Below are 24,719 nucleotides of genomic sequence, written 5' to 3'. Positions count from 1 at the left end.
CTCTTCCTGTTACTCTGGACCTCTCCTCTCTCCCCTCGTCCCCAGGAGCCCCGGATGAGTGGTTGTGAGAGAGATGTTCTGCGTGGTTCCTTTAAGAAGGATCCTGGGTCTGAGAAATCAGACTTTCTCACAAACAGTATCCTGACTTGTTTCCAGCTAAATACTGTCCTTATGCCTCTTCTGGGCTCTGGGGCTGCAGGCTGGGTCTTTGTTCCTGAGGCTCAGGACCCTTTCCCCTCTGCTAAACTCACTTCCCACCACGCGAGTCTCTCCCTGCTGCCGTTTGCTCCGGGGAGCTGGGCAGCCCTCTCCGCGTTTCCGCGTTTCCGCTTTTCCTACCAGTCTCAGTGTGGCTTCTTCAGTGTTCCTTGGTTGAAGAGTCCTCTTAGTTTAGTCCAAAGTTTGTTTTTCCAGATGATAGTTCATAAAATTAGTTTGTAATCCACTTTGGTTCTGGGAGGTAGATGTTGGTACATCCGCCTACTCCAGCGCCATCTTGTCTCTCTCTCTTACTTCAGCGTTTTATAATTTCTTTTTATTTATTTGTTTCCTCTTATTAGTTTGTGAATTCCTTAAGACAAGTAGAGTATATTGTATTTATATCTACACTTTCAGTATTCTATGGGCCAGTTAGTTACTGGTTTCTGTCAGACTAGCCAATTTAGTTCATGTGAAATGAAAGAAAACAATAGTTATCAGATTCTCCTATGTCCTGAAGCTGTAAGGGTACATAATATTTTGATCCAAAATTAACAAAGTTTTAATAACTAGATTGACTAATTTGAACAACTACATGAAAAGTAAAAGTGAAGTACTAATATTACCTAATTCCTCTATGAACTACTTAGGAACAGATTAGATGTACCTTTTGAAATAATCTTCAAAATCAATATGTGAGCTATAATGTGGATTTCATAGAGATCGGTCTAAGAACAGGGTCAGATTGTAAAAGGGAATTGTCAGTATTATATTCGGGTCCATATGTTGATATTATACAGTGACTAGGATTAACATCTATCAATTCAACCAGTTCTCAATTCAGAAACAGATTAAATTTCAAGCGCACTTAGTTGACTATAACTTGGAGTACATTTACCCTATAGAAAAAATGGTATCATCTTCATATTATCCTTCTGATTTTAATAAAATTGATTGTAATTTTTTACTGCATTTTATGTCATAAGTTAATGATTCCTAAGTTTTTCAGTGTATATTAAGATAATAATAGGCACAGAAATATATAGTTAAATATAGTCTTTTAAACCTGTAGTTCTTGCTAATAAAATAATGTTCAGATAGCACATTCAAATTTTCTATCATTGATTATTTATTTATAGAAATTATTTTTCCAATTAATCTCATTACTTCAGCAAACACTAACAAGTAGTGTGTTTATCTTGGAAAACTGAGCAGTTCCCAGAGGTAAAGCCAGACTTATGTCTGAAATCCACTTGATAATCATTTGAATTATAATGTTAAGTTTTGTCTGAAATACAATATTTTAGGGCCTTTTTTCTGGTTTCAGTCAAGTTTTAAAATGTTTATTGCATTTAGCTCATTTTCTTTCTCTTTGCTCTAACCATGTTATGGTTTTGGTATATATTTACAGGGGGTTTTAAATTACAGTAATTGAAATGATACAAGTCATAACTTTCTCAAACAGTTTACTGAGTGCTTTAAAAAAATAAAATTATTGATTGATTTTAAAAGAGAGAGAGAGAAAGGCATGGGGGGTGGGAAGGGGGAAACATCAACACATAATTGCTTCTTTTCTGTGCCTTGATGGGGCAAGCCCTGGGTTTTGAACCGACAATCTCAGCATTCTAGGTTGACGCTTTGTCCACTGCACCGCCACAGGGCAGACCTGTGTGCTTTTAAAGTGTTGTACACACAACATTCCTAGGAAGCTAGAATTATTATCTCTGTTATATACACGAGGAGGCTGAAGCCAGTCTGAAGGATTTACCCAAGTTACACAGTAAGGTGCTCAGCTGGGAATTAGACCCAGACTTACCTAGTTTCCAATGCTCATGATCTTTTACTACCCTATACCATCCCTATGAAAGGAAGACTGACATTTTTAAATGTGTGTATTGTGAGAAATAAAGTACTACTTGGGTTGCAAATATGATAGGTGTTGGGTTCGGGTATCAGAGAACAATACGATTGTTTGTGGGAAGAGTGATCAGAGAAGGAGTTCCAAGAGCAGGGGAGTATAAACAACCCACACTTAAAGATGATATTGAGTAGACATTTGGATTTGGAGTCATACGGGGTCCTACCCAGGTCAGAATCCCAGATTCTGTCTCTTCTTGATTCCACTTTATTCTGAACTTCCTTTTTAAACAGAGAACAGATCGTAGGCTGACCTGGGAAGAAGGGTTAGGGCAGACTATGTCTTACCGAGGGCATCAGCAGTACCACAGAAACAGGGAACTGATCCTTATTGATTCAGTAGAAAAAACTCTCAAATAACCTGTATGCCAGGCACTGGGAACAGCAAGTCTGGATTGTGGGGTAGGAGTAAGTCAGGGGTGCTGAAGTCAGATGAGCAAGGGATGTTGTGGAAGCTGAAAGGAAGGCTACCGACTCCTCACCTACCGGACTGTGGAAAGGCTTCCCAGAAGAGATACCACTTGATGAGAATTGAAGATTGAAGAGGAGTTATCCAGGCTAGCAGGGGGGCCCGAGCACTGAAGGAAATGAAGACAGCGGGTACAGAGAGAAGGCAGTCTTTCCTGATGAGCTTTGGACACCTTTTGAGTAAGCCCACTGTGACTCATTATAGTTTGCATCAGTGCCTTGCAGGAGTCATGGAGGCAGGAAGTTTAGTATTCCAATGATTCAGATTTTAGGAAAAATTTGACTGCCCTGTGGTATTTTGAAATATTACACTCTGTCATTGGGGCTATGTATACATTCACAAGGAAGCCCTTTGAAGTATTCTGTATTTATAGACTATGAGAGCTGGAAGCATCTTCAGAGCTCATCCAGTCAGTTCATATTTTCACTCGGTGACAATATTCACTGTGTGCTAATCACAGGACACAGATGAGATGAACCTTGTCTTCCAGGAGCTTGCAGCCCCAGAGGAAATAAACAGACAGTTGTCTGGGTGTGACACAGGGCTATAGTAAGAGTGGAGTACTGGGTAAACACAAGTAAGGCTCACTTATTTTTCTTGAAAATTAGCTGGACAAAGTTTTAGTTAGTCTAGAAGAATCTAGAAGACAGTTCCTCTGTGAAAGGAAGAGAGGGTACTTAGATCAGTGCTGTGCTGGTTAAAAGAAACAGCTTACAGCATTTCTGCTTAAGTTTTCAGTCTGAGTAATTCAAGCAAACCAAAGATTATCTAAAATAGTTAAGTGACATCATAGATTTTCTCAGTTGTTTATTAATAGTCTAACCAGTGGTTCTCAAAGCATGGTCCCAGGACCAGCAACATCAACATCAACATCCCTTGGAAACTAAGAAATGCAGACTCCAAGGCTCCGACCCAGAACTATAGAATCCAGGACTCTGGTGGTGGGGCCCAGCAATCATGAGGGTTGTGATTCATGGTCAAGTTTGAGAACCAGTGGACTAAGCTACCAGTAATAGTCCATGGAATATCTGTAAGTTTGTGAGCTGTGAGGACAGAAGGCCTGGGTTTGAAAGTCTCCCTCTTACTTTTTTTTTTTTTTTTTTTTGTATTTTTCTGAATCTGGAAATGGGGAGGCAGTCAGACAGACTCCCACATGCGCCCGACCGGGATCCACCCGGCACGCCCACCAGGGAGCGATGCTCTGCCCATCCGGGGCGTCACTCTGTCACAACCAGAGCCACTCTAGCGCCTGGGGCAGAAGCCAAGGAGCCATCCCCAGCACCCGGGCTATCTTTTGCTCCAATGGAGCCTCGGCTGTGGGAGGGGAAGAGAGAGACAGAGAGGAAGAAGAGGGGGAGGGGTGGAGAAGCAGATGGGCGCTTCTCCTGTGTGCCCTGGCCGGAATCGAACCCAGGACTCCTGCACACCAGGCCGATGCTCCACCACTGAGCCACCCGGCCAGGGCCGCCCTCTTACTTAATAAGTATTTGACTGTCATTCTGTCACCTAATGTGTGTGAGCTTCTATAAAATGAAGATACTAATACTTCCTTTCCAGGGTTGCTCTGAGGATTTGGTTGATAGAATTTAGCACCTAACAGTGTAGCTAGCATAATGTAGGCTTTAGATAAATGGTAACTACTATTATTATTACTGTTATTTTTTTAATATTTTTCCCACCAAATTGATTACTTTCACTTATTGAATAAAAACATGCTCATATTTTTTATTTTAGATCCAAATGGTCAAGAAAGTAAGGACACCTATGGACTCCGTGGTCAAGTAGAACACAAGATAGCTTTCCTGAGAGCTCACGTGCCCAAGGAAATCAAGCTGGTGATCGTTGGCCATTCAATAGGCTGTTATATTTCCCTCCAGATTCTGAAGCTTGCCCCTGAGCTCCCAGTAAGTATGCCTCTGAGGTGACTGCAGGACCCTGGTTACTCGCTGTACAAAGCCCCGGCTTTCCTTCATCCTGTGTCTCTTGTGTTGTTGATAAATAAAGCAGAGAGAGGATACTTGGTAGCTGCCTTTATACTTTTCTCCAATTACTTCTGGCCTATGTAAGTATATGTTCATGCAATTTCCATAGCACTTTAAAAAATAATGCTGAAAAGGTAGGCATTTTCCAATTGAATGCCTTTTAGTCTCAGGTTATCTGGAAGTCTTAAGTTATATGTAACTTGTTGTATTTTGAAAAAAAATATTCAAAAGCAGTCACTAGCTAAGACCTAGACAGGAATCTGTCTTTATTGAGAGAATATTTTGCAAATGTTCATACCCCCTTTTAAAGGGAAGAAAATGTATCATCATCATTGATAGGCAAATAGCTGTCTTTATGTAATGTGAAATCTTTAATCTTCAGTATGAATTGTTATCAGTTCTGTGGCTTGGCAGGCTTTTTGAGACACTCACTGATTCATTTATTGGTTCATTTATTCAAAAATACTTATCAAGTGCCACTATGTACCGAAGACACTGGGGGCACAGAGACCTATTTAAAGTACCCAGGAGAAGTACTGAGCCACAAGATATTTCAAAACCAAACCAAACCCCGTAATTTCATTGAAATAACCCATTGTATAGATGCAGCTCATAACATAAATTATTTCTTCACTCAACAAACATATTAAATATTTGTTATATGTCTGGCCCTGTGCTGTGTGTAGAGGACATCCTAATGAAGAAGACAGTCTTTGAGGTAAGAGAGTCTGAAGTCTAATGGAGGCGACAGGCTAAGCCATGTGTATGATAACTACCATCTAAGTAACTACTAGGTGTGCGGGAGCATGAGGGAGTGCCATTGAACCTGGTCACCGCAGTGTGACACAGGAACTTCATTTTGCTGGCTTCTAACCTCTTCTGTTCCTGCTCATGCCCCTCTAGTGCTGTTATGAGGTTACCATCTTGACTACATCTTTACCAGCCCTATTACTTAGTGGTTCTCTTTGCACAATTGCTGTGAGCCCTGGTTCCAGAGCCACAATACCTTGTTTCAAATATTTGCTGTCATATTTTGTCACTGTGACTTTGGACAAGTTATTGAGTCTCTCTGTACCTTTGTTTCTTCATCTGTAAAATGGGGATAATAAGATGTTCTTCAAAGGAATTCCTTCAAAGGCATTTAGGAGAATTATAGAAAGAATTAGAAGTGGTGCCTAGAGGGGAAAAGTTTGCTATATGTATAGTGACTGTTATTATAGAAGTGACAGTTCTCCCGCTGTGTGAGGTATCTACGGCATGTAGCAAACGGATCCAAACCTAACAGCACAAAACAACACACATAGATTCTCTCACAGCTTCTGTGTACCTGGGATCTTGCCACGAGTTAGCTGGGTCCTCTGCTTCAGGGTCTTTTATAGGCTTTAATCAAAAGGTCCCATCTGAAAATTTGCATTGCGAAGGACCTGCTTGCAAGCCCATTCATGTGGCTGTTGGGAGGACTCACGGAGAGTGTTGGTTCCTCACTGGCAGTGGGGAAGGCCGCTATTAGTGCCTGAACGTGTGGCCTTTCTGACTTGCCTCATGGAAGCAAGTGTGGGAGGAGAGCCAGAAAGAGTCTGCCGGCAAGACCTGTAACCTAGTTACAGAAACGACAGTCCCATCACTTTACAGTCTTCAGACAAGCAGATCCCCAGGTGCAGCTCCCACTGAAGGGGAATGGCTTACATGGGAGCATGAATGTTAGAAAGTGAGGATCCTACACTCAGCACCTCACTTGTGTGGGCTAACCCAGCATGTAGACACGCGCACACACTTTATTTCCCAGGTTAGGAAGTGCCTTGGTCCTGACATATAAAACATAGCAAACTGATATGAAATATAATTTTGGTTGTTAGTTGTTCCAGGTGTTTTAAAAGCTTTAAAAACAATAGTAATAGCATTACTGTTTGTGATGGCTAATTTTAGGTCTCAGCTTGACTTGGGTAAGGGACACCCACAAGACAGAAAAGAAGATCTATCTTCACCCCCGTGGTCCAGCATGTCCAGTTCTTTGAGGGCCCAACTCAAACAAAAATTCTGAGAGAGAGGAAGTTCTGACTCTCACTTCTTGAGCTGGGACAGCCACCTTCTCCTTCCCTAGAACCCTGGATCTCTGGATTCTCAGGTTTCCAGACTCCAGGACTTATACCAGTGGCACCCAGTTCTGACACCTTTGGTCTCAGACTGGCTTACATCCCTGGCTTTTCTACTTCTCAGCTTGTAGATGGCAGGTAGTGGCACCCTTGCCTCAGTGATTGCATGACCTAGTTCCTGTAAATCATATATATAGTAAGCCTCCACGTGTCTCCTTTGCTTCCGTTTCTCTGGAGAACCCTGATGAATACATTATTGCATGAACATAGGGAAGAAAATGCTCATTTCTGTGTCCTTATGTTTATTAACTTAATCACAGCTCTGTTCTTGGGGTTCTTGTTTGTTCGCTCCACATCCATTCTGCATGTCCTGTGTCATTTCTCTTACACATCTGTGAAAACAGTTGATATACACGTTTGTTTTGAACCCACCTCTTTTTTGGATTGTGTTCGCAATGTCTGCTGGGAAGGAGTATGATGCATCTTAAGGTTCATGAGGTGCTTCTGACTTCTTCAGCTTTAGAACGTTGTAATGCCTGCTCTGCTTTCAGGGGCTCGCCCTTGTAGGGATGCTGGTGAAAAGGAGAGAGGAGGAGGATAAAACATGAGCTTAACCTGGTCTGATTTTGGACACATAACTCATACTGTGATTATAGAGCTTTCAGAGAAACATGTGAAACTGTGTTTTCTTAAAAAGGGTATTTTAGAAAATAATGTGTGCAATAAATTGTCCATAAAGGTCACCCTGGGGAGGAGGGTGAACATCTGTATAATTTTTATTATTCAAAAGCTTTATATGGTTTCAATTAACTACATTGTTGAAGTCCCCCCACCCCTCTTTAAACACCTGGCCCAGTTAATTTTGGTGGTATGATCCCCGCTGAAGTGTTGAAATTTCAGTGTCTCTAGGCTACTCTAAGACAGCGCAGTGCCTGCATGCCTGAAGTTAGCATGACACGCTCCATTTAAGATGCATTTGACAATCAAGTAAGTTTGTGTAAGCCGGAGTGTTGCAATCCCTAATCATTTTGCCAAAAATAAGTTAGCTGTTATGTTTTATAACATATGAAGTGTGATAATAGGAAACTTGTGTTTCCATCTCTTCTGTTATTTTTATTGGAATATTTGACTCCCATAAGATTTTAAGGACATATGTGTAGTTTAGTAGCTGGTTTATTTGGTTTTATTTTGGTTTAGTTCTTTACAATGTTTTTGTAACTAATTACAGTAAACTTTGATCTTAAAATAATTTTAAGAGACTTATTGCATATATTAAACATGCTGTCTGACCTATATTTTAATGTACTAAAATATTAGCTTTTTAAAATGTGGTATTAAAATATTTTGGTACATAGAATTATAGAAATTCTGCATATGTTTTGACAGTAAAGTCCGGAATAAAGAATTTAAAGAGCCTGAGAAAATTGGTAATTAGATGACTGTTACATGGTAGCTGTTGTGACTTCTAATAATAAACACAATTTTAGACTCGTAGGATCTTCTAACTGAAAATGGCTTTAGAAACAACCTAGCCCCATCTTTCATTTTATAGATGGGAACTGTGAGAGTATGCCTTGCCAGTATTCAGCCTGGCTCTGTCGGACTCCAGAGGTGGGGTCCAGTTATATGAGCTGTGGGTATCAAGAGAGTCTATAAGATACTTGATAGCTCTTTCAACCTTTGGATAATAGCAGAGCCTACAGATATTTCTGGAGAATGCTCATGTGACACATTACATTTCAGCACAAGGAATAAGAGACCCCATGAATATTGCTGTAACAATTTGGGGCAGGGTGGGGGACGGGTGCAATAACATGGGAACAAAAACATAGTAGTCCTGTCTCTCTATCTAGAATCCTCTTTCTCTCAACATCAATCCTTCATATGTTCAAAATAGACCATCTCATTTTGCCAATACATTGTTTGCATAAAGTTCAAGGTTAGGAGTTAAAAGCCTGTGATTCTCAACTGGGACTTTGCACTGAGTCATGAGGTGAATTTCAAGTAATTTAACTTTTATTTTCCTCTAAGAGTTTATATAATATTTAATGATAATACTTCCTCTCCTTCCAGGGGTATCAGATCCTTCAAAACTTAATATCTTATATTATTTGGCCTTCCTTTGGGGAAAATGTACAATAACATAGAGCTTCCTTTGTCCAGTTGGCAAAAATATCTTCTCTCTAAATGAAATTTCCAGATTACTTAAATTCACTCTTTTAAGCACCAAACTATTTTATCCAGTTGGGTAAAAACTTGTCCAAAATAGATGATTTACTGATCTGCCTTCTTCAACAATGCATATTAACTGTGGAGGAATTACTGATTCCAGGGCATCATTTTGATAGTGTTGCTATACTACAACTAAAGGGATTTTGCCTATGTCTTGAAATTTCTCAGCTGGTTGTGCTTTTTAAAAAAAAAAAAAAATCTCATGTCTGTTTATCTGATAGTTTTTCTATCTCCTCCCTATTGTTAGATGTACTTCTGTTTCCTACTTATAATTTGGTGCTACTGATTTGCTACGGGTAGAGAAAACAGATAACTATGTTAGAACTTTGTCTCAGGAAAGAAGGACCAGGTCTTAAATGAAGACATAAGAGTAAAACTGACAAAGTTGAGCACATGGATCTGTTACTGTTCAGAACCTCTTTGTCTTGTCTTCTGTGAACCCCCAGTGGTGTTCCTAGATACTCAAATGTTTAGAGACTCAAAGCACACCACAGGTGCAGCTCAGAAGCTTGAAAAACTTTACTGAAAGAGTTAGAATAGCATGTTAGGTCATGTAGGTATTGATTCACAAGTACATCTCATCTCCATTAGGGAAAAATACAAGTTCAGATATTCTGCAAAAGATTATTGAGACTGGTGCGCTTTCACTATTCTGATGAACCTTCAGTTCAGAGTTAGAGGTGCTTGTGAGAACACTCAGATACATACCATCACTAAATTGTGTTCAACAGTCAAGTGAATCTGGAGTTGGGGGAAAATAAGAGATAATTCATTTGTCAAAATAGCTGTTGTCAGAGTCCTGTTCCTACATTAAGTGATAAAAAGCGGGAGGCAAATGAGCAAGTACCATCGGCTCTGAGTATTGTGGAAAGAGAGGTGGTCCCTAGCTGGGAATAGCAGAAGCCCAAGGAAAGAGCTGATAGCTGAACAGGAAAAGGATGAGTCAGAATGGAAGTAGAGAATTTGATGTTTTGGTGATAGGGGATTGCTGTGCATTGTAGGCAGGGAAAATCATTGGGGAAAGAAAAGAGGGAAATGGTTTATATCACTGGGCACATGAAGAGAGCAGAGGTGGTCTAAATTGAATACAGCATAGTGTGCACAGAGAGTGTGGGTGATGGGAGAACTGAGGCCAATTGAAGTGCAGGGACAAGAAAGTTTGGACTAGGGGCTTTGGACTCTGTTCTGGAAAGCAAGGAGCCATTGAAGGACCAGTGTTGATAATAGCCCTGCATCAGGTAAAATAATCTCTTCTAAATAGAATGAAATGGGAAGAGAGTGTAGAATAAAAAGTGAACAACCAAATGATAGACAAGTTTACTAGTCCAGATGAGAAACACTGAAGATAGTAGATGGGATTTGCCAAGGGGCATTATAGAGAGAAAAGAAATGGACCATAGAAGCATACTGGGGAAATTACTTTATTTGATGAAGAAGAGAAAGACGCAGAAGGTACAATTTTCCAGACTATTGACTATATAGTCCCTTAGTGGATCCTGTGCTCACCCAGTGGGTTGCAACCGGTGGTTCAGTCAAGACAGGAAAGACTGCCCTACAGGTACACAGGGTCAGTGGCTTTCAGCACCAGAGGCTTGTGTATTGCTCGTGATCCAAGTCTTTTGAGGGTAGGCCGCCCCCATGTAGTTCTGTCCGTGTACACTTATACCAGAATCCAGATGATGGAGTCACTTCTCTCTGGAATATTGCAATCTTATAACAGAGGATACAAAGAAAATAGTGAGCCATGTACTGTATTTGAAACCTCTGCTTGGAAGTGGTTTTGTCACTCCTCACACTACTTTGGACAGAGCCACTTACATGACCAAGTCTGCTATCAAAGAGGCTACAAAGTCTAGTTCCCTTCATAGAAGGAAAGCATATGTTTGTAAACAATAAAATAGCATTTGAAAATATATACAATAAAATAGAGTAAACATAACTAGAAAACATTAGAGTGTGTTGGATTATAATAAAGGTAAGTATTGTGAAACTTTCATTTCACTTTTTATGTGTGTGCTTATGTCCTAGATTACAATGTAGAATGTATATCTTTGTGTGGGGCCAAGGTAAAAAAAAAAAACCCAACCAAACAGACTAGAATATACCACAGAAGCTAAGAGGAGAGAAAGAAAGTGTCAAGAAAGCTGTGGATATGTGGTAGATCAAAGATGGCCATAGATCCTTTGCCATTCCTCTCCTAGAAGGTGAAGTCTCTTTTCCTTCCCCTTTGAACTTGGGCTGGACATGTGACTAGTTTTCACTAATGGAATTCAGTGGCAGTGATGTTCTGGTACTTCCAAGCCCAGGCCTTAAGGGTGCTGGGAGCTTCTTTTTCTTCCTTTGGAAGCTAGCTTCCATGTAGGAAGTCCAACTGATGAGGCACTCGATGTGAGTGAAACCTTAGACCTTCCAGCCTGTCCCATCTGCTATTAAATACTGCCAAGGAAATGGCCCGTATGGAGAAGTTCAGCTGAGCCCTGTATGAATTCTGGACCCCACAAAGTCAGAAAGAATAATCATTGTGGTTTTAAACTATAACTTGGGGGATGGTATGGGTATGTAGTAAGAGGTAATTTAAATAAGGTTGCAGAAATGAGTGTAACAAAGATTAAAGAGAAAAGGAACTTAAGGCTTCTGGTATTAGTACAGTAATCAGAAGGTTACTGTACTAATGATGACCTTAGAGGGAACACTTTTAGTGAAATAATGGGAGGAGGTTGCAGGTGATAAACAGGTAGTTATCCAGGAATTGGCCAGTGAAGGGGAAAAGACAAAATGACAATTTAAGGAAGAAGCTGGTGGAGAGAATGCTTTTGTCCTGTGAGAGGGAATTTAACATATGCCAGGCGAATAGCCCATGCAGGGAGAGAGATGTTGACAATGACAGAGAAGTGGGAACACTCGTTGGAACTGATTTTCTTTTTGTTTTTTTAAGCACACTGGAAAACTTGGAAAATTGAATTTTTCTTCATCTTTAACTGCATCCTTGCAATAGTGTTGTTGTGCCTTATGCTTAGTTCTTCACTGAGTCTAGAAACCTAAAACAGTTTATAAAAGTGATGTATTATCATTACTCACAATTATACCCAACATCATTTGAAATTTACAAAACATGTTCACGTATAACAGGGTCATTTAACAACCTAATGTTTCCCATTTTACAAAAAGATTGCAGTTCCAGGGAGTTATATGTCCAAACCATATATCAGAAGCTAGTCAGTGGCAGAACTAGGACTCTGTATTCCGTTTCCTAACCTTCCCATCATCTACTATTAGGTGGAGTAGCAGTTTATAGATGGCTAGAATAAATTACCTTGACAAGCCATCAAAACCTATTCGACCCATATACTTACCCGGCAGGGGAGATACTATACTCACTGAGGTGGTTCCCCCGGGGGTTGACTTATCCATTGCACTTGGGATGTGCTGACCCCCGCAATTTTCCCAAATGTGGGAAAATCTGCCGACTTTGTGATTAGAGAAATAAAATTTAAAAAAAAAAACCTATTCGACCTAAACATAAGATTTCTACTGTTGTTTCTTTAATATTTGAGTTCTTCAACTACACAGGGGTTAGGGCAGGGGAGTGTTAGTGGGAAGCAGGGGAGTACTGTCGGGGAATTTGAGAGAGAAGTGGGAGAAATGTGGACGTGAGTGACCCGAAGCAGAGAGATGAAGGGAATGGGTGGGGAGGCATGGGCCATAGGCAGACATTGAGCTCAGAATTCTAGAATTGAGTTGGGGGCCAAGGGGAGATAGAGCGTGAAGGGAGCAGGAATACTCTACAAAACAGTGCGTGGTGGTTCCACAGTTGTGTCCACATGACCCATTAGTGACCCCTGGTGTGTGAATGCCACAGGACTCAGGCAGGCAACAACTAACTGCACACTGGTTTGTGAAAGATTCAGTTTCAGAAAACAGTAAATTCTCTACTCTGAGGGAAGTTTGTACTGAGTATGATAAAATGCTATTTAATCACTCACGAACTTATTTAAATATACAGTTATGTTTATGAGCGTGCACACACATTATCTTTTCAGAATGACCCAGGAGACTTCCTTGCTGAAAACTAGACACATGGAAAGTTTCAACTTTTCAACTTCAGCCATTTTTAGTTATCTGCATGTTTTTTAAAATCCTGAAATTGCTTTCAAAGTGGAAAAATTGTGTGGGCTTTTTTCATCTTTTCATAACTCAGAAAACAATTTAATATATTTTTCTCAAAGTTTGCAAAAAAAAATCACCTTTGGGTTGAAACCAAGCATGGAAAATTTCACCACAAAGGGCTAATTTTTTGGAAAGCTGCAAGAAAGTGAAAACAGGGGTTTATAATAGAACATTCTTCATGCATGTTAATACTTAGTACTTTATCTAATGCATTTCATCTGAGAATTTCTGAACACTTTTTAGATTTAAATATTGAACCATTTTAGTATTTGTGTATCCATGATACTTCAGATGCGGAAAATTCCCCTCCACCTCTTAAAGATCCAGTATCCCGGGATGCCGTGAGATGTGTTTAAAGGGACAGGTGGGGCAAATGAAGGGAATGGCTGCTAGCCACAGAAAACCTTACCCTGACTGCCTGAATACATTCTGTCAGCACCTCTTCCTGACCTGGCCTGGGAGTGGGTGTGAGTAGACTGTCATAGCTGATCCTAGGCACTCACGCAGCTCTCTGAGCCAGTGCTTCTCAAAGCAGCATCAGCATCAGTTGGGAACTTGTTAGAAATGCAAATTAACAGGCCCCTCTCAGACCTATTGCAGCCACACCTTTAGCACTGGGAACACCAGTTACTTGTAATTCATGCTGCCCGTGATTCTGGTGGTGCTCAAACTTGAACACCACCTGCCTAAGCTTTCCAGTCTTGGAACAGGGACTGTATGTATTGAAATCAAGGGACAATTAAATGTCCCTGGTTCTTCCATAGCGTGTCAGTTCCGTCTTACATCACCTCTCGGGAGGAGGAGAATGCCAATCAGGTTCTCTAAAGGAAAGATTTTTTTTTTTGAACTCCATGTATTCTAGATCTTTCCACCCATGACCTTATCCCCCAAGTACAGTGACCCCTTGAATAAAACTGCTGCATTCCCACTTGTTCAGGGAAACAGAGCTACCAAGATGTCTTTTCTCAGTTCTTTGAGTGATCATGGTTAAACCTGGATGGGATCCAATATTTTATTTTCATTGCTTTGAAGTGTTAAGTTCTAAGATGTGAGCGGCCAGGTAGCAGAGGTCTGTCAGTAGAAGCTGACTTAAGCCCTGACTTGGTGAGTAAGTTCTCAGTCCTAGGTTTTGTGGTGACCTTCTGCATTCCAGCAGACTCTGGTGTCTTCATTAATGTGTCTTTAGGCACTGGAGTGGTTGTGTATCTGGCACTGTAACAAATTTTGAGAAGATGCTTGTGAGGGAAGTTGCCAGTCTGTTGTATGTGGGCCTTTAGCAAATCACTGGTGCCCAGCCTGTTCTAAGGATGGGGATTTAGGCATAGCCCAGAGAGGTGTGTGAGCACGTTAAAGATATATTCAGTTGCCACCCATCTTGGTGAAGCATAGATACAGCTATCCAAACTAATATGGATAGAAAGGAAAAAGATACATTTTTAATAGATTATTTAAAAGTTTTATGAAAATTTAAGTTGCTTTTACATTGTTAGTTAAGATGTAAAAATTTATATAAGATATCTAATTCTCTTGTAGATATTTAAAGTAATTGAAGATTAAATTACTAGCTGATTTTTACTATGATTATTACTTATTATATTACTATAATTACAATTTATGGATTTTATTTCATCTTTTCAGCAACTCTGAGGGGGCTATTACATTCTCATGTTATACATTAGGAAACTGTGACTTTGAGAGGACAAAAGTAACTTGCTCAAGGTTGAACAGCTAGTTAAGTGCTGTGCTAAGATTTGAACCCATGTGTGTTTGACTCAAAGTCCATGTTCTGAGCCACTAGGCTAAAACATTAACTTATTATAACAACTTCTTTGATACAAGTGCAAAGAATATGAACAGATAATTCACTGAAGAGCTAGCTAATAAAACCTATCAAAAAATACGTAGGTAGCACAGTGTGTGACATAGTACTTAATAAATTAGAATATGGTAACACTAAATGTCTGTTTAATAAGTACAGTAGTACTTAACTTTTGTTTAATGATGTCCCTCAACAGTTATCAACTTGAGCTGCTACTGTTGCAGTATTTTTTTTAAAAATTCAGTGTTGTATGTGTATACTGCTGTAGAAGGTCTGCACGGGTAAACACCAAGTGGCCTGTGATGGCGACCATTGGGGTCAGGGGTAAGGGTATATTGGAGGTGGAGACTATACATTGTTTCTATTTTTTTTTACAATGATCATGTGTTATCACAAAAAGTTATTCCTGGCCCTGGCCGGTTGGCTCAGCGGTAGAGCGTCCGCCTGGCATGCGGGGGACCCGGGTTCGATTCCCGGCCAGGGCACATAGGAGAAGCGCCCATTTGCTTCTCCACCCCCCTCCCTCCTTCCTCTCTGTCTCTCTCTTCCCCTCCCGCAGTGGAGGCTCCATTTGAGCAAAGATGGCCCGGGCACTGGGGATGGCTCCTTGGCCTCTGCCCCAGGCGCTAGAGTGGCTCTGGTCGCAGCAGAGCGACGCCCCGGAGGGGCAGAGCATCGCCCTTGGTGGGCGTGCTGGGTGGATCCCGGTCGGGCGCATGCGGGAGTCTATCTGACTATCTCTCCCTGTTTCCAGCTTCAGAAAAAATACAAAAATACAAAAATACAAAAAAAAAAAAAAGTTATTCCTATAAAAAAATGTTCATAGCCTTTAAGCCTACAATTTTTTTTCTTTGGAATCTATATTAAGTAAATCTCAAAGATAGAAAACACTCAGGAACAAAAATATTATTTGTTCTAACAAAAATTTAAAAATATCCTAATCTCTGACTCTAAAAGAAAAGTTAGAGAATGGAATGTGAACTATTAAAAGTATGTATATATATATATACACACACACACACACACACACACACACACACACACACATATACATATATATATATATATATATTCTTTTTTTTAAGTGAGGGGAGGGGAGACAATGAGACAGACTCCCTCATGTGCCGCGACTGGGATCCACCCAGCAACCCCTGTCTGGGTCAACACTCGAATCAACAGAGCTATCCTCAGCACCCAGGGCTGATGCTCAGATCAACCGAGCTATCCTCAGCACCTGGGGCCAACACTCAAACCAATCCAGCCACTGACTATGGGAGGGAAAGAGAGAGCGAAGTGGGAGAAGTCGCTTCTCATGTATGCCCTGACCCAGGATCAAACTCAAGACATCTGGATGCTGGGCTGACACTCTATCTACTGAGCCAACTGGCCAGGGTCTAAAATTATATTTTCAAAAGACATTTAATACATGAAAGTTACTTACAGAATATTAACAAAGATGTTAAGATATTTAGAGAATATATACCAAAAAATATATACATTAGAAAATTAAACTACCAAATGAAAATTGTAGCTGTGTTTGGGGTGGTGAGTTTTGGGGTGATTTTTTCTATTTATTTTTTATTTTAGAATTTTTCTTTAGTGTCATATATTTCTTTACTATTATAATCATGTAATGATCACGTACTTTATTTAATAAAAAAAATAATTTGTATGACTTCATAGCAGAACATTGGTTCAGGAGAGTGAAGGTTTTTGATAATCTGTCACACAGCCATAGATAACAGATCCAAAGGGAAATAAAAGGGCCGTGTGAACGTTGGGGCTTCTCTGTGGGAAAACCCACCCGTCAGACCAGCAGTGGCATTAAGTCAGCAGCAGCGTTTTCGGCCGTAGCAGCTGTCCCAACCTCTTACCCTATCCTCCCTATTTTTCCTGTTCTACTCAATTTGTGATTTTTATTAACCCTGCCCCCACCCAAGATAATGTGAGTTGTTGATAGACATGCCTGTTGATGGCCTGCCATGTGATTGTTACTTGAGGGTGACAACAAAATCGGAGGTTGGGCTTAGCTGCATTGTTCATCCTACTGCTAGACTAAAGCAGATCTATTCAAAAAGTACAGGCACATTCACCTCTCATCAGACTATGGGGTTCATGGTGGTGAGGACTTGAAGAGGCCCTGGGGCATGTGTAGGGGCCCATGCTAAGGCAGAGCAGTTGTCTATTTTAATACCCTTGCAGTTGGATGGCTACCGGTCTGAAAAACGTACCTTGTACCCAACTGCATTTAGACCTTCTTATGCTAGTAACTGGGTGTTCACAGAAGAGCAAAGTGACAGAATATCAATAGGCAGAATGTATCAGAGAGGAGAAAATGCAGTAGAGAGTGGAAACAGATGATCAGAATTCTGGAATATTTTTTTTTTAGTGGCTGTTGTTTATTCCAGTGAGAAGATCCCCTTTGGGCCTCAGTTTGTAGAGATGAGAACTGTGAATGTGATCTTTAAGGAAGGAAACATCTAACGCAATTACGCAGTGTGCATGAGACTGTTTACCCTCCCTTCTTGCTCGGGTGGAAAACCTGTGAGCAATATGCAACATAGGCCACAGAAAGTTCCCTGAAGTGGGAAAGGCCCAGCAGGCACCAAGTGGGAGACGCCTCACAAGAATAAAATGCGGCTGCTCTGAGATCTTGCATTCCAGGCCAGTTGAGACTGATTGTATTTGGCGTGGAAAAGCCAGATTATCGGGTAATACAGAGGTATGTGGATGAATAGGTGAAGACTGAAGCCAGCATCATTTCTCGCAGCCCGTCACTAGGGAGCCAGACAGTAAATCATTTCCCAGCATCAGCCCTACAGGTACCAGAGGGAGTGCACATCGCTGAAGTCTGTGGACAAGTTCAGAAGCTCCATCTCAGCAATCTTAATTTATCACCTCACCAGTAGAGTTATGGGGGCTTCCACAGTGAGCCAGATTGAGTGTTAAGAGATTCCACCTTTTCCTCTTTCATAACCTACCACCCTCAGAAATATTCTAGGAGCTTCTTGTGCCCTATTTCTAAGGAGAAAGGCTCTGAGGGCTTTTGTAAAATCATATAAATGTTGATTTCATAAAAACTGAGAGATTCCGATGACCTGGGTACCAGGGGAATTCTCCTTAAGGTCCTCTGAGGGAGACAGCCTGCACTTGTCTCTTTAGTCACAGTCCCTGTTCTTGCCCCAGACACGCCTGGTGCTGCCTCCTCACTGTGCTCTTTCCTGCTGTCCACTTTTTTTCTGCTTTTTTCTACCACCGCCTAACATGACTCTGCTGGCATCTTTTAAACTCAGTCATCTCAAATACAGAATTTTATGTGAACTCTTTCCCAATTCTTATCATCTTTCCTTTGTAACCCTTCTTCTCATAATTCTTATATATTCCACCTTGTATTATAGGCATTGCATATATATATTTGAGTCTCCCTATTAGATTTTTGAGGTGTTCTCTTTTTGAATTGGGGTGTAATTTATACACAGTAACTCTTTTTTCTCTCCCTGCTTTGATCCAGATATGTTCTTCTGACCTGTCTTCTAGCTTGCTCATCCTCGCTTTAACTGTGCATGAACTGCTTTCAGACCCTGTTGCACTCTCAATCTCAGTTACCCATGTTTTGCTTATAGAATATTCATTTTATTATTTCTATAGTTACCAGTTCCTGAAATGCTATACCTAGTCACTTAATTTGATTGTATTTTAAAGTTTCTGTCTGACTTTATTTTTCTTTGTACTGTCAGTAATTTTTTAAGTAGAATTACTTTTATTCTTAAAATATTAAAAATTCAGAGATGACATATCTGAAATAAAAATAAATAAAGATTGCCTCTGATAATTTCAGTGTCTAAGTCTCATGTAGTTGCCTTTCTTTTCCACTTTTTCCTTCTTGTTTTTGGTCCTATAGCTCTGTCCCTCGATAAGATTTTGTATTGTTCAGGGTTCTTCAGAGAAACAGAACCAGCAGAGTGCGTGTATATGTACAAAAAGGAATTAAATAGAAGTGTCTAAGAAAGTTATGGAAGCTGACAAATGCCAAGACCTGTATAGTCAGTAACCTGGAGACCCAGGAGAGCTCACAGTGTAAGTTCTAGCTCGAAAGGAGGCAAGCTCAAGACCCAGGAAGAGCTGATGTTTCAGTTTGAGTCCAAAGGCAGGGAAAACCAGTGTTCCGGATCAAAGGCAGTCAGCAGAGGGAATTCTCTCGCAGGGGGCCTTTCTGTTTTGTTCCAGCCTTCAACTGATTGTATAAGGCCCACTAGCATCCGGGAGGGCGACCTGCCATACTCGTTCTCATGATTCAAATGCTGGTCTCATCCAGAACACCCTCAAGACACACTCAGAAAAATGTTTGACCAAATATCTGACCACCCCAGGACCCGTCAAATTGACACAGAAAGTTAACCATCATGGCTTGGCAAAGTTTGGTGTTTGGTTTGGTTTGTTTGTTTTTTGAATACCTATTATTGTGTATGAGAAATTGTTAAGACAATGTGAAGCTCCTGTTTTCTCCAAGGAGCATTTTCCTTTGCTTTTCACTAACAGTTACGGCAGGACCACTGCCGTCAGGGCCGTGGGGAACTGGGCTAACTTCACCACTCTGTGAGGTCTGGTCTGTTTCCAGTTCATCCCTCCTTCTAGGTGGTAGCCCTTTGGTAGTTCCCACTGAGAGCCTAGGGTGCTCCCTTTTTAATGGGCACCAAACACCCACATTTTGACATTTGAGCCAAAGAAAAATTTCTAGGAACTCTGTTCAGCGGCCGCTCACAAATTGGTAAACAATGCAGAAGAGCTAGGTCAGCACACCTCTTAGAGTTTCCTTGTTCTCCAGGATTGGCCCTGCAAATCACCTCTGCCCTCGATGCTTTCAGAGCACCTGACAAAAATACTTGGTCCAGCTTTTCTTACTGATCTTCACCGGAAGGCCGCCATGTAGTAAGCCGGTCTGCCGTCCCCACTCCTTCTGCGCTCTGAGGTCCAGCTCTTCGGCTCTGCCCTGAGGAGGGTGCCACCTGAAGCCTGTTAGTCTTTCTCTGACCTCTTTTTTCCCCTCTGGGCAGTTTTATAATCTTTACCCCCATTATATTTTATAATGATATTTTTGGACTCTTCATCCTTTTTAAGTTGGAAACTGGAGTTCTAACATACTGGAAATGTCTCTTGTATTTTTTTCCTTGTTTTCATATCATTCATATCTTAAATCTCCAGAAATTATTTTCCTGATTTATTTTAGTTCCCATTGTGCATCTCTGTTGTTGTTTTCAGTCATACACAATGGTAAATGTGGGATATTTTCCCAGCTGTGTCTAGAAATTCATCTCATTGAACTTTGGATTTCAGCCTTCATGCAAATGACTTCGGAGATTATTTTTTATTTTTTGTTTCCTTATTGTGACCTTTCTAGTTTTTCATGACTCAGGCCCACTGTCTGTGGACAGCAGATTTTTGGAGTTTTGGAGTTTTGGAGATACTTGCATTGTCTCTATTCATTTTATTCTCCTTTCTCATGCTTTGTTTATGTTGATCTGACAACTATAAGTGAAGCTTTCCTCAAATGTCTGACATTCTTTTGCTATCTATTTGTATCTAAGAAAGAAGCTCTGAAATCCTAGGAGGTCTGGGGTGGCAATAACCTGCTCAGCATCACTGCAGGGTGATTGGACAAGTATCCTGACATTTTGGGCTATGTTCCCCAATGTCATTATCTGTGTGTTTTTTCTCTAGAGCTCTTCAATTTCTCAAAAAAAAAAAAAATCTTCAGCTGTCTCGCCTAAGGGCAGCATCATCAGAACAAAGCAGCGCAGAGGTGGGCCTTGCATGTGGATGCCAGTGCTAGTGTGGGGCTTTCACTTAGTCCCTGTGCATGATGGCCCTTCCCGGCCCATCTCCATGCCCGCTGTCCCAAGTCACCCCAGCCCAGCCTGGTGCCCACTGTCCCAGGTCACCTCAGACCACCCCTTTGCCCACTGTCCCAGGTCACCCCGGCCCAGCCCGGTGCCCACTGTCCCAGGTCACCCCGGCCAATCCCCATGCCCCTGTCCCAGGTCACCCCGGCCCATCCCGGTGCCCACTGTCCCAGGTCACCCCGACCCAGCCCGGTGCCCACTGTCCCAGGTCACCCCGGCCCATCCCCGTGCCCCTGTCCCAGGTCACCCCGGCCCAGCCCGGTGCCCACTGTCCCAGGTCACCCCGGCTCATCCCCGTGCCCCTGTCCCAGGTCACCCCGGCCCATCCCTGTGCCCACTGTCCCACATCACCCCAGCCCATCCCCGTGCCCCTGTCCCAGGTCACCCCGGCCCATCCCTGTGCCCGCTGTCCCAGGTCACCCCGGCCCGTCCCCATTCCTGCTGTCCCAGGTCACCCCGGCCCGTCCCCATTCCTGCTGTCCCAGGTCAGAAAACCTCACCTGCTTTTATACGGAAGAAGCCTCTCTCTGAGCTGGGCTTGGGGAGAGGAGTTGCTTGGGGGACCGGATGAGGCAGGCATGCTGGGGTCTCCTTGCCCCTAAGCCAAACTTGCATTCCGTCTGCCCTGTGCCATGCACGGTCACTGAGCACCTGTAACAGACTCAAAGGCACATAAAAGCTCTGCCCTCTCAGAGTTTAGTCTGCTAAAGGGAGCTGGCAGTAGACATAAAAACATGCATAAATCAGTACGTTCCACGGCAGTACCACCCTGACAGAGAGCAGGAGGAAGGTAAAGTGGTTGGACATGCCGTGGCTGGGCGTGGAGGGCAGTAGTGGAAGGGACTGAATTTTTTAACATTTTATTTGAAAATAATTTCAAACAAGAATAGTACATAGAATACCGTATACACTTAACCCAGGTTTACTGTTGTTAATATTTAACCTCATTTGTTCTGCCTCTCCCCTGCTCCCACCTGTCTCTCTCTTTCACACACACACACACACACACACACACACACACACCACGAGGCAGGCAGGGTAGGGAGAGTAAATATATATGCAGTTGGCCCTCATCTGCGGGTTCTGCATCCATAGATTCAACCAAGAGCAGATCGAAAATATTCAGAAAGAAAGTTTTCAGGGAGTTGAGCCCTAAACAATACAGTATAACAACTATTTACATTGTGTTAGGGATAAATAATCTAGAAATGATTTAAAGTGCAAGGGAGGATGTACACAGGTTATATCCAAAAATGCTACTTTGTATAAGAAACTTGAGCACCTTTTGGATTTTTATGACTGTGGGGGGTCCTGGAACCAATTCCCCATGGATATCAACGTGTGTGTGTGTGTGTGTGTGTGTGTGTGTGTGTGTGTGTGTGAGAGAGAGAGAGAGAGAGAGAGAGAGAGAGAGAGAGAGATATTTCTGAACCATTTGAGAGTAAGTTGAATGAATACATCATGATCCTTTACCCCTTTTGAGGTGAACAAACTTTTTAGTTTTCAACTAAGCTTTGAACTGCTAACAGTACATGATTTCCATCACATAGCGTTTTCAGATGCTGTGGAGTATTTTTAATCTGATAAATTAGTGGCCTGTGATATTTGTATGCCAAGTATTCTTAAAGTTGGCAGAGAAGTTGGCAGGCCATTGGGAATGCAGTCCAGTCCTGTCAAATGAAGGCCTGTCTTCTCAGAGGTCCTTGTCTCCCCGGGCTCTAAGGAAGCTGAGGCCGAAGCTCGGTGAGACAGCTGGAGGACTCTGGAACTAACTTGTTTTTGCTGAGCCTGAGATGTCATGGTGCCATCAGGAGGGTGGCTGTCCTCAGGAAACCGGTGTCTGGGCCTCAGTGTGGGGAGGAACCTTTGTCAGAGAGCTCGGAGGGAGAAGATTTGTTAAGACACATCTTTGATATGCCTTTATTTTGTCCTGAACTGAAAGGAAAGACCCTTACCTGCTTCATTATCAAAGCTGGTATTGGGTTCATGCACTTCCCCCACTTATTTGGAACTTATCTTTTACCATGAGTTACCTGCTTGAACTCCCAGGGAATTGTTTCATGGGTCCTCACTGCCCTGACTGTTGGATTTGCTTTTTGCCAATAAAATGGAACGAGGAAGCCATTCCTTTTGACTTCTGGGAGGTGAAGTGTGTTTAGTGGGACAGCTTCTGTGGCAGAAATCCCTGGTTGTGTGGCACTTTGGCACACACCCAGAGTGTGCCTCTGGCAATGAGCCTTTCCTTGGTGTCACTTTTCCTTAGTCTGGAATTGTGTGATGGACCCCGAGGAGGTGACAGTATGCAGCAGCTGTGCCCAGTGTGGCCAGGGAGCCGTGGCCTGGGCCCAGTGCTCTCCTGAGGGGTCAGGGTCCCTCCCCCAGACCTGGGGTATGATCCTGCCAGCTCAGCACCAACCGTGCTCCAAGTCTTTTATCCTTGGTGTTAGCATCTTAAAGAGACCCCTCAGAAATGCTGGTTTGCCACCATCCTCTCCCCACCCCACAGCCGGGACCTCTTGCCAAGTCTCTGTTAATGTTTGTACAAATACTCTATTTTGTGATTTAAGGAGAATAAAACTGACTATGGTTTAAAAAATATAAGAATGTATAGTGGATACCTTCACTTCATCTTAATACAGGTGAAGTGGTCTTTTAGTGTATGGAGCTGAAATGCCATGTTTCACAGTGTCTTCCAGCAAAGTTAAATGGGTTTCCCCAAATAACCCTGAGCTCTGTCATCAGCATGTAGCTTGTGTAGATTCTCAGTGAATGTCAAACAATTTGTTTTTCCAAGATCCTTTTCAAAGGCACCTAGGCCAGGATGAGAAAGTTTCTAATGCCCATTTCTATGTTTCTGTTGTTCTTTGTTTCCCATAGCATGGTGCCTGTTGTGCATCATTATAAATATCTCTCCCATTAGACTTTAAGTTCCCTAACAGCAGAGACTCTGTCTTGTTCACCATTTTGTCACCTGCACTCAGTGCAGCATCTGGGGTATGCTAGGCACCAGTGCACCTTTAATGACTGAACAAACCGAAGAACAACCATGGACCCAGTGACTGACTCCTCCCTCTCATCATTCTTGGCTGAAGCTTTTAAAGACTGCAGTGGCTAACTTAGATAAGTCCCAACCCCCTTTCAAACAGTGGGGGAGTTCGCTCCCTGACCACGTGGAGTCCTCCAGCTCTGGGTTTAGGAAATTGCCCCATAGCAGATTTTTAGTCAGCAGTCATTCTTTCAGATTCTGTGTTGCTTTGCCTTTGGAAACCAAGAGAAAGCGGATATTGACCAAGGCTCTAGCAGTCCTGTGAGAATTTTGTAGCTGCAGGCAGGAGGATGGGTTTGCCTTTGTCAACAGTTGCTGCATCCTGAGGCCATCTGGAGAACACTTCATTTGGGAGTGACAGGTGCTCTGTAAGAGACTGTCGCACTGCAGAGCAGTTTAAGTACATCCTGTGCCGTCATTGTTTCCTTACCTGAGTCTCAGTGAGGCTGACTCTCAAAGACTCAGTGGATTCCAAGAGATTCTAAGTTGAGGAGAGGAGCGATTTAATTAAAAATAAAATAAATGTGAAGTCTACAAATGACAAAAGCTGCAAGAGAATACTTTGTAAGAAAATTTTTAAGCTATGTTTCCATTAAGTGTAATTGTAAGTTATATAAATGGTTCTGCAAATATGCAAGTAGTTCATGTAATTAGCAACCCTGACAAGCAGATTAAATGCATGAAATGACGTCTTTTTTTTTTTTTTTTTTTTGCCTTCAGGTAATTAAAGTGTAGAAAAATCTCTGCACCAGGTCTGAGTATCATTCACCTGAATGGAAGGTGGTAAAAATGGTCAGTTTCATGACTGTCATCTGTCTTAAGCAAAGCATATTGAAGTGGCATAATTTTTTTACAGAAATCAATAGTTGAAGCAACAAGGTTGGTTTAATATTTGC

General features: G+C 41.9%; 1 protein-coding gene and 1 pseudogene across 3 annotated transcripts in view; both read left to right on the top strand.

Moving 5' to 3' along the window:
• Positions 1-24,719, top strand: part of LDAH (lipid droplet associated hydrolase) — a 110,785-nt gene that overhangs the window by 40,446 nt on the left and 45,620 nt on the right. For all 3 annotated transcript variants that reach the window (XM_066235194.1, XM_066235193.1, XM_066235192.1), the window contains one exon: positions 4,319-4,488. In XM_066235194.1, the coding sequence (XP_066091291.1) occupies positions 4,319-4,488 (170 nt within the window). The remainder of the gene's footprint in view (positions 1-4,318; positions 4,489-24,719) is intronic.
• LOC136309653 (U1 spliceosomal RNA) lies at positions 12,237-12,384 on the top strand (annotated as a pseudogene).

This window comes from Saccopteryx bilineata, chromosome 6 (genome assembly GCF_036850765.1).
Source record: "Saccopteryx bilineata isolate mSacBil1 chromosome 6, mSacBil1_pri_phased_curated, whole genome shotgun sequence".
NCBI classification, from domain to species: Eukaryota; Metazoa; Chordata; class Mammalia; order Chiroptera; family Emballonuridae; genus Saccopteryx; species Saccopteryx bilineata.
The sequence above is the reverse complement of the archived record's forward strand: the minus strand, read 5'-3'. Positions and strand labels throughout refer to the sequence as shown.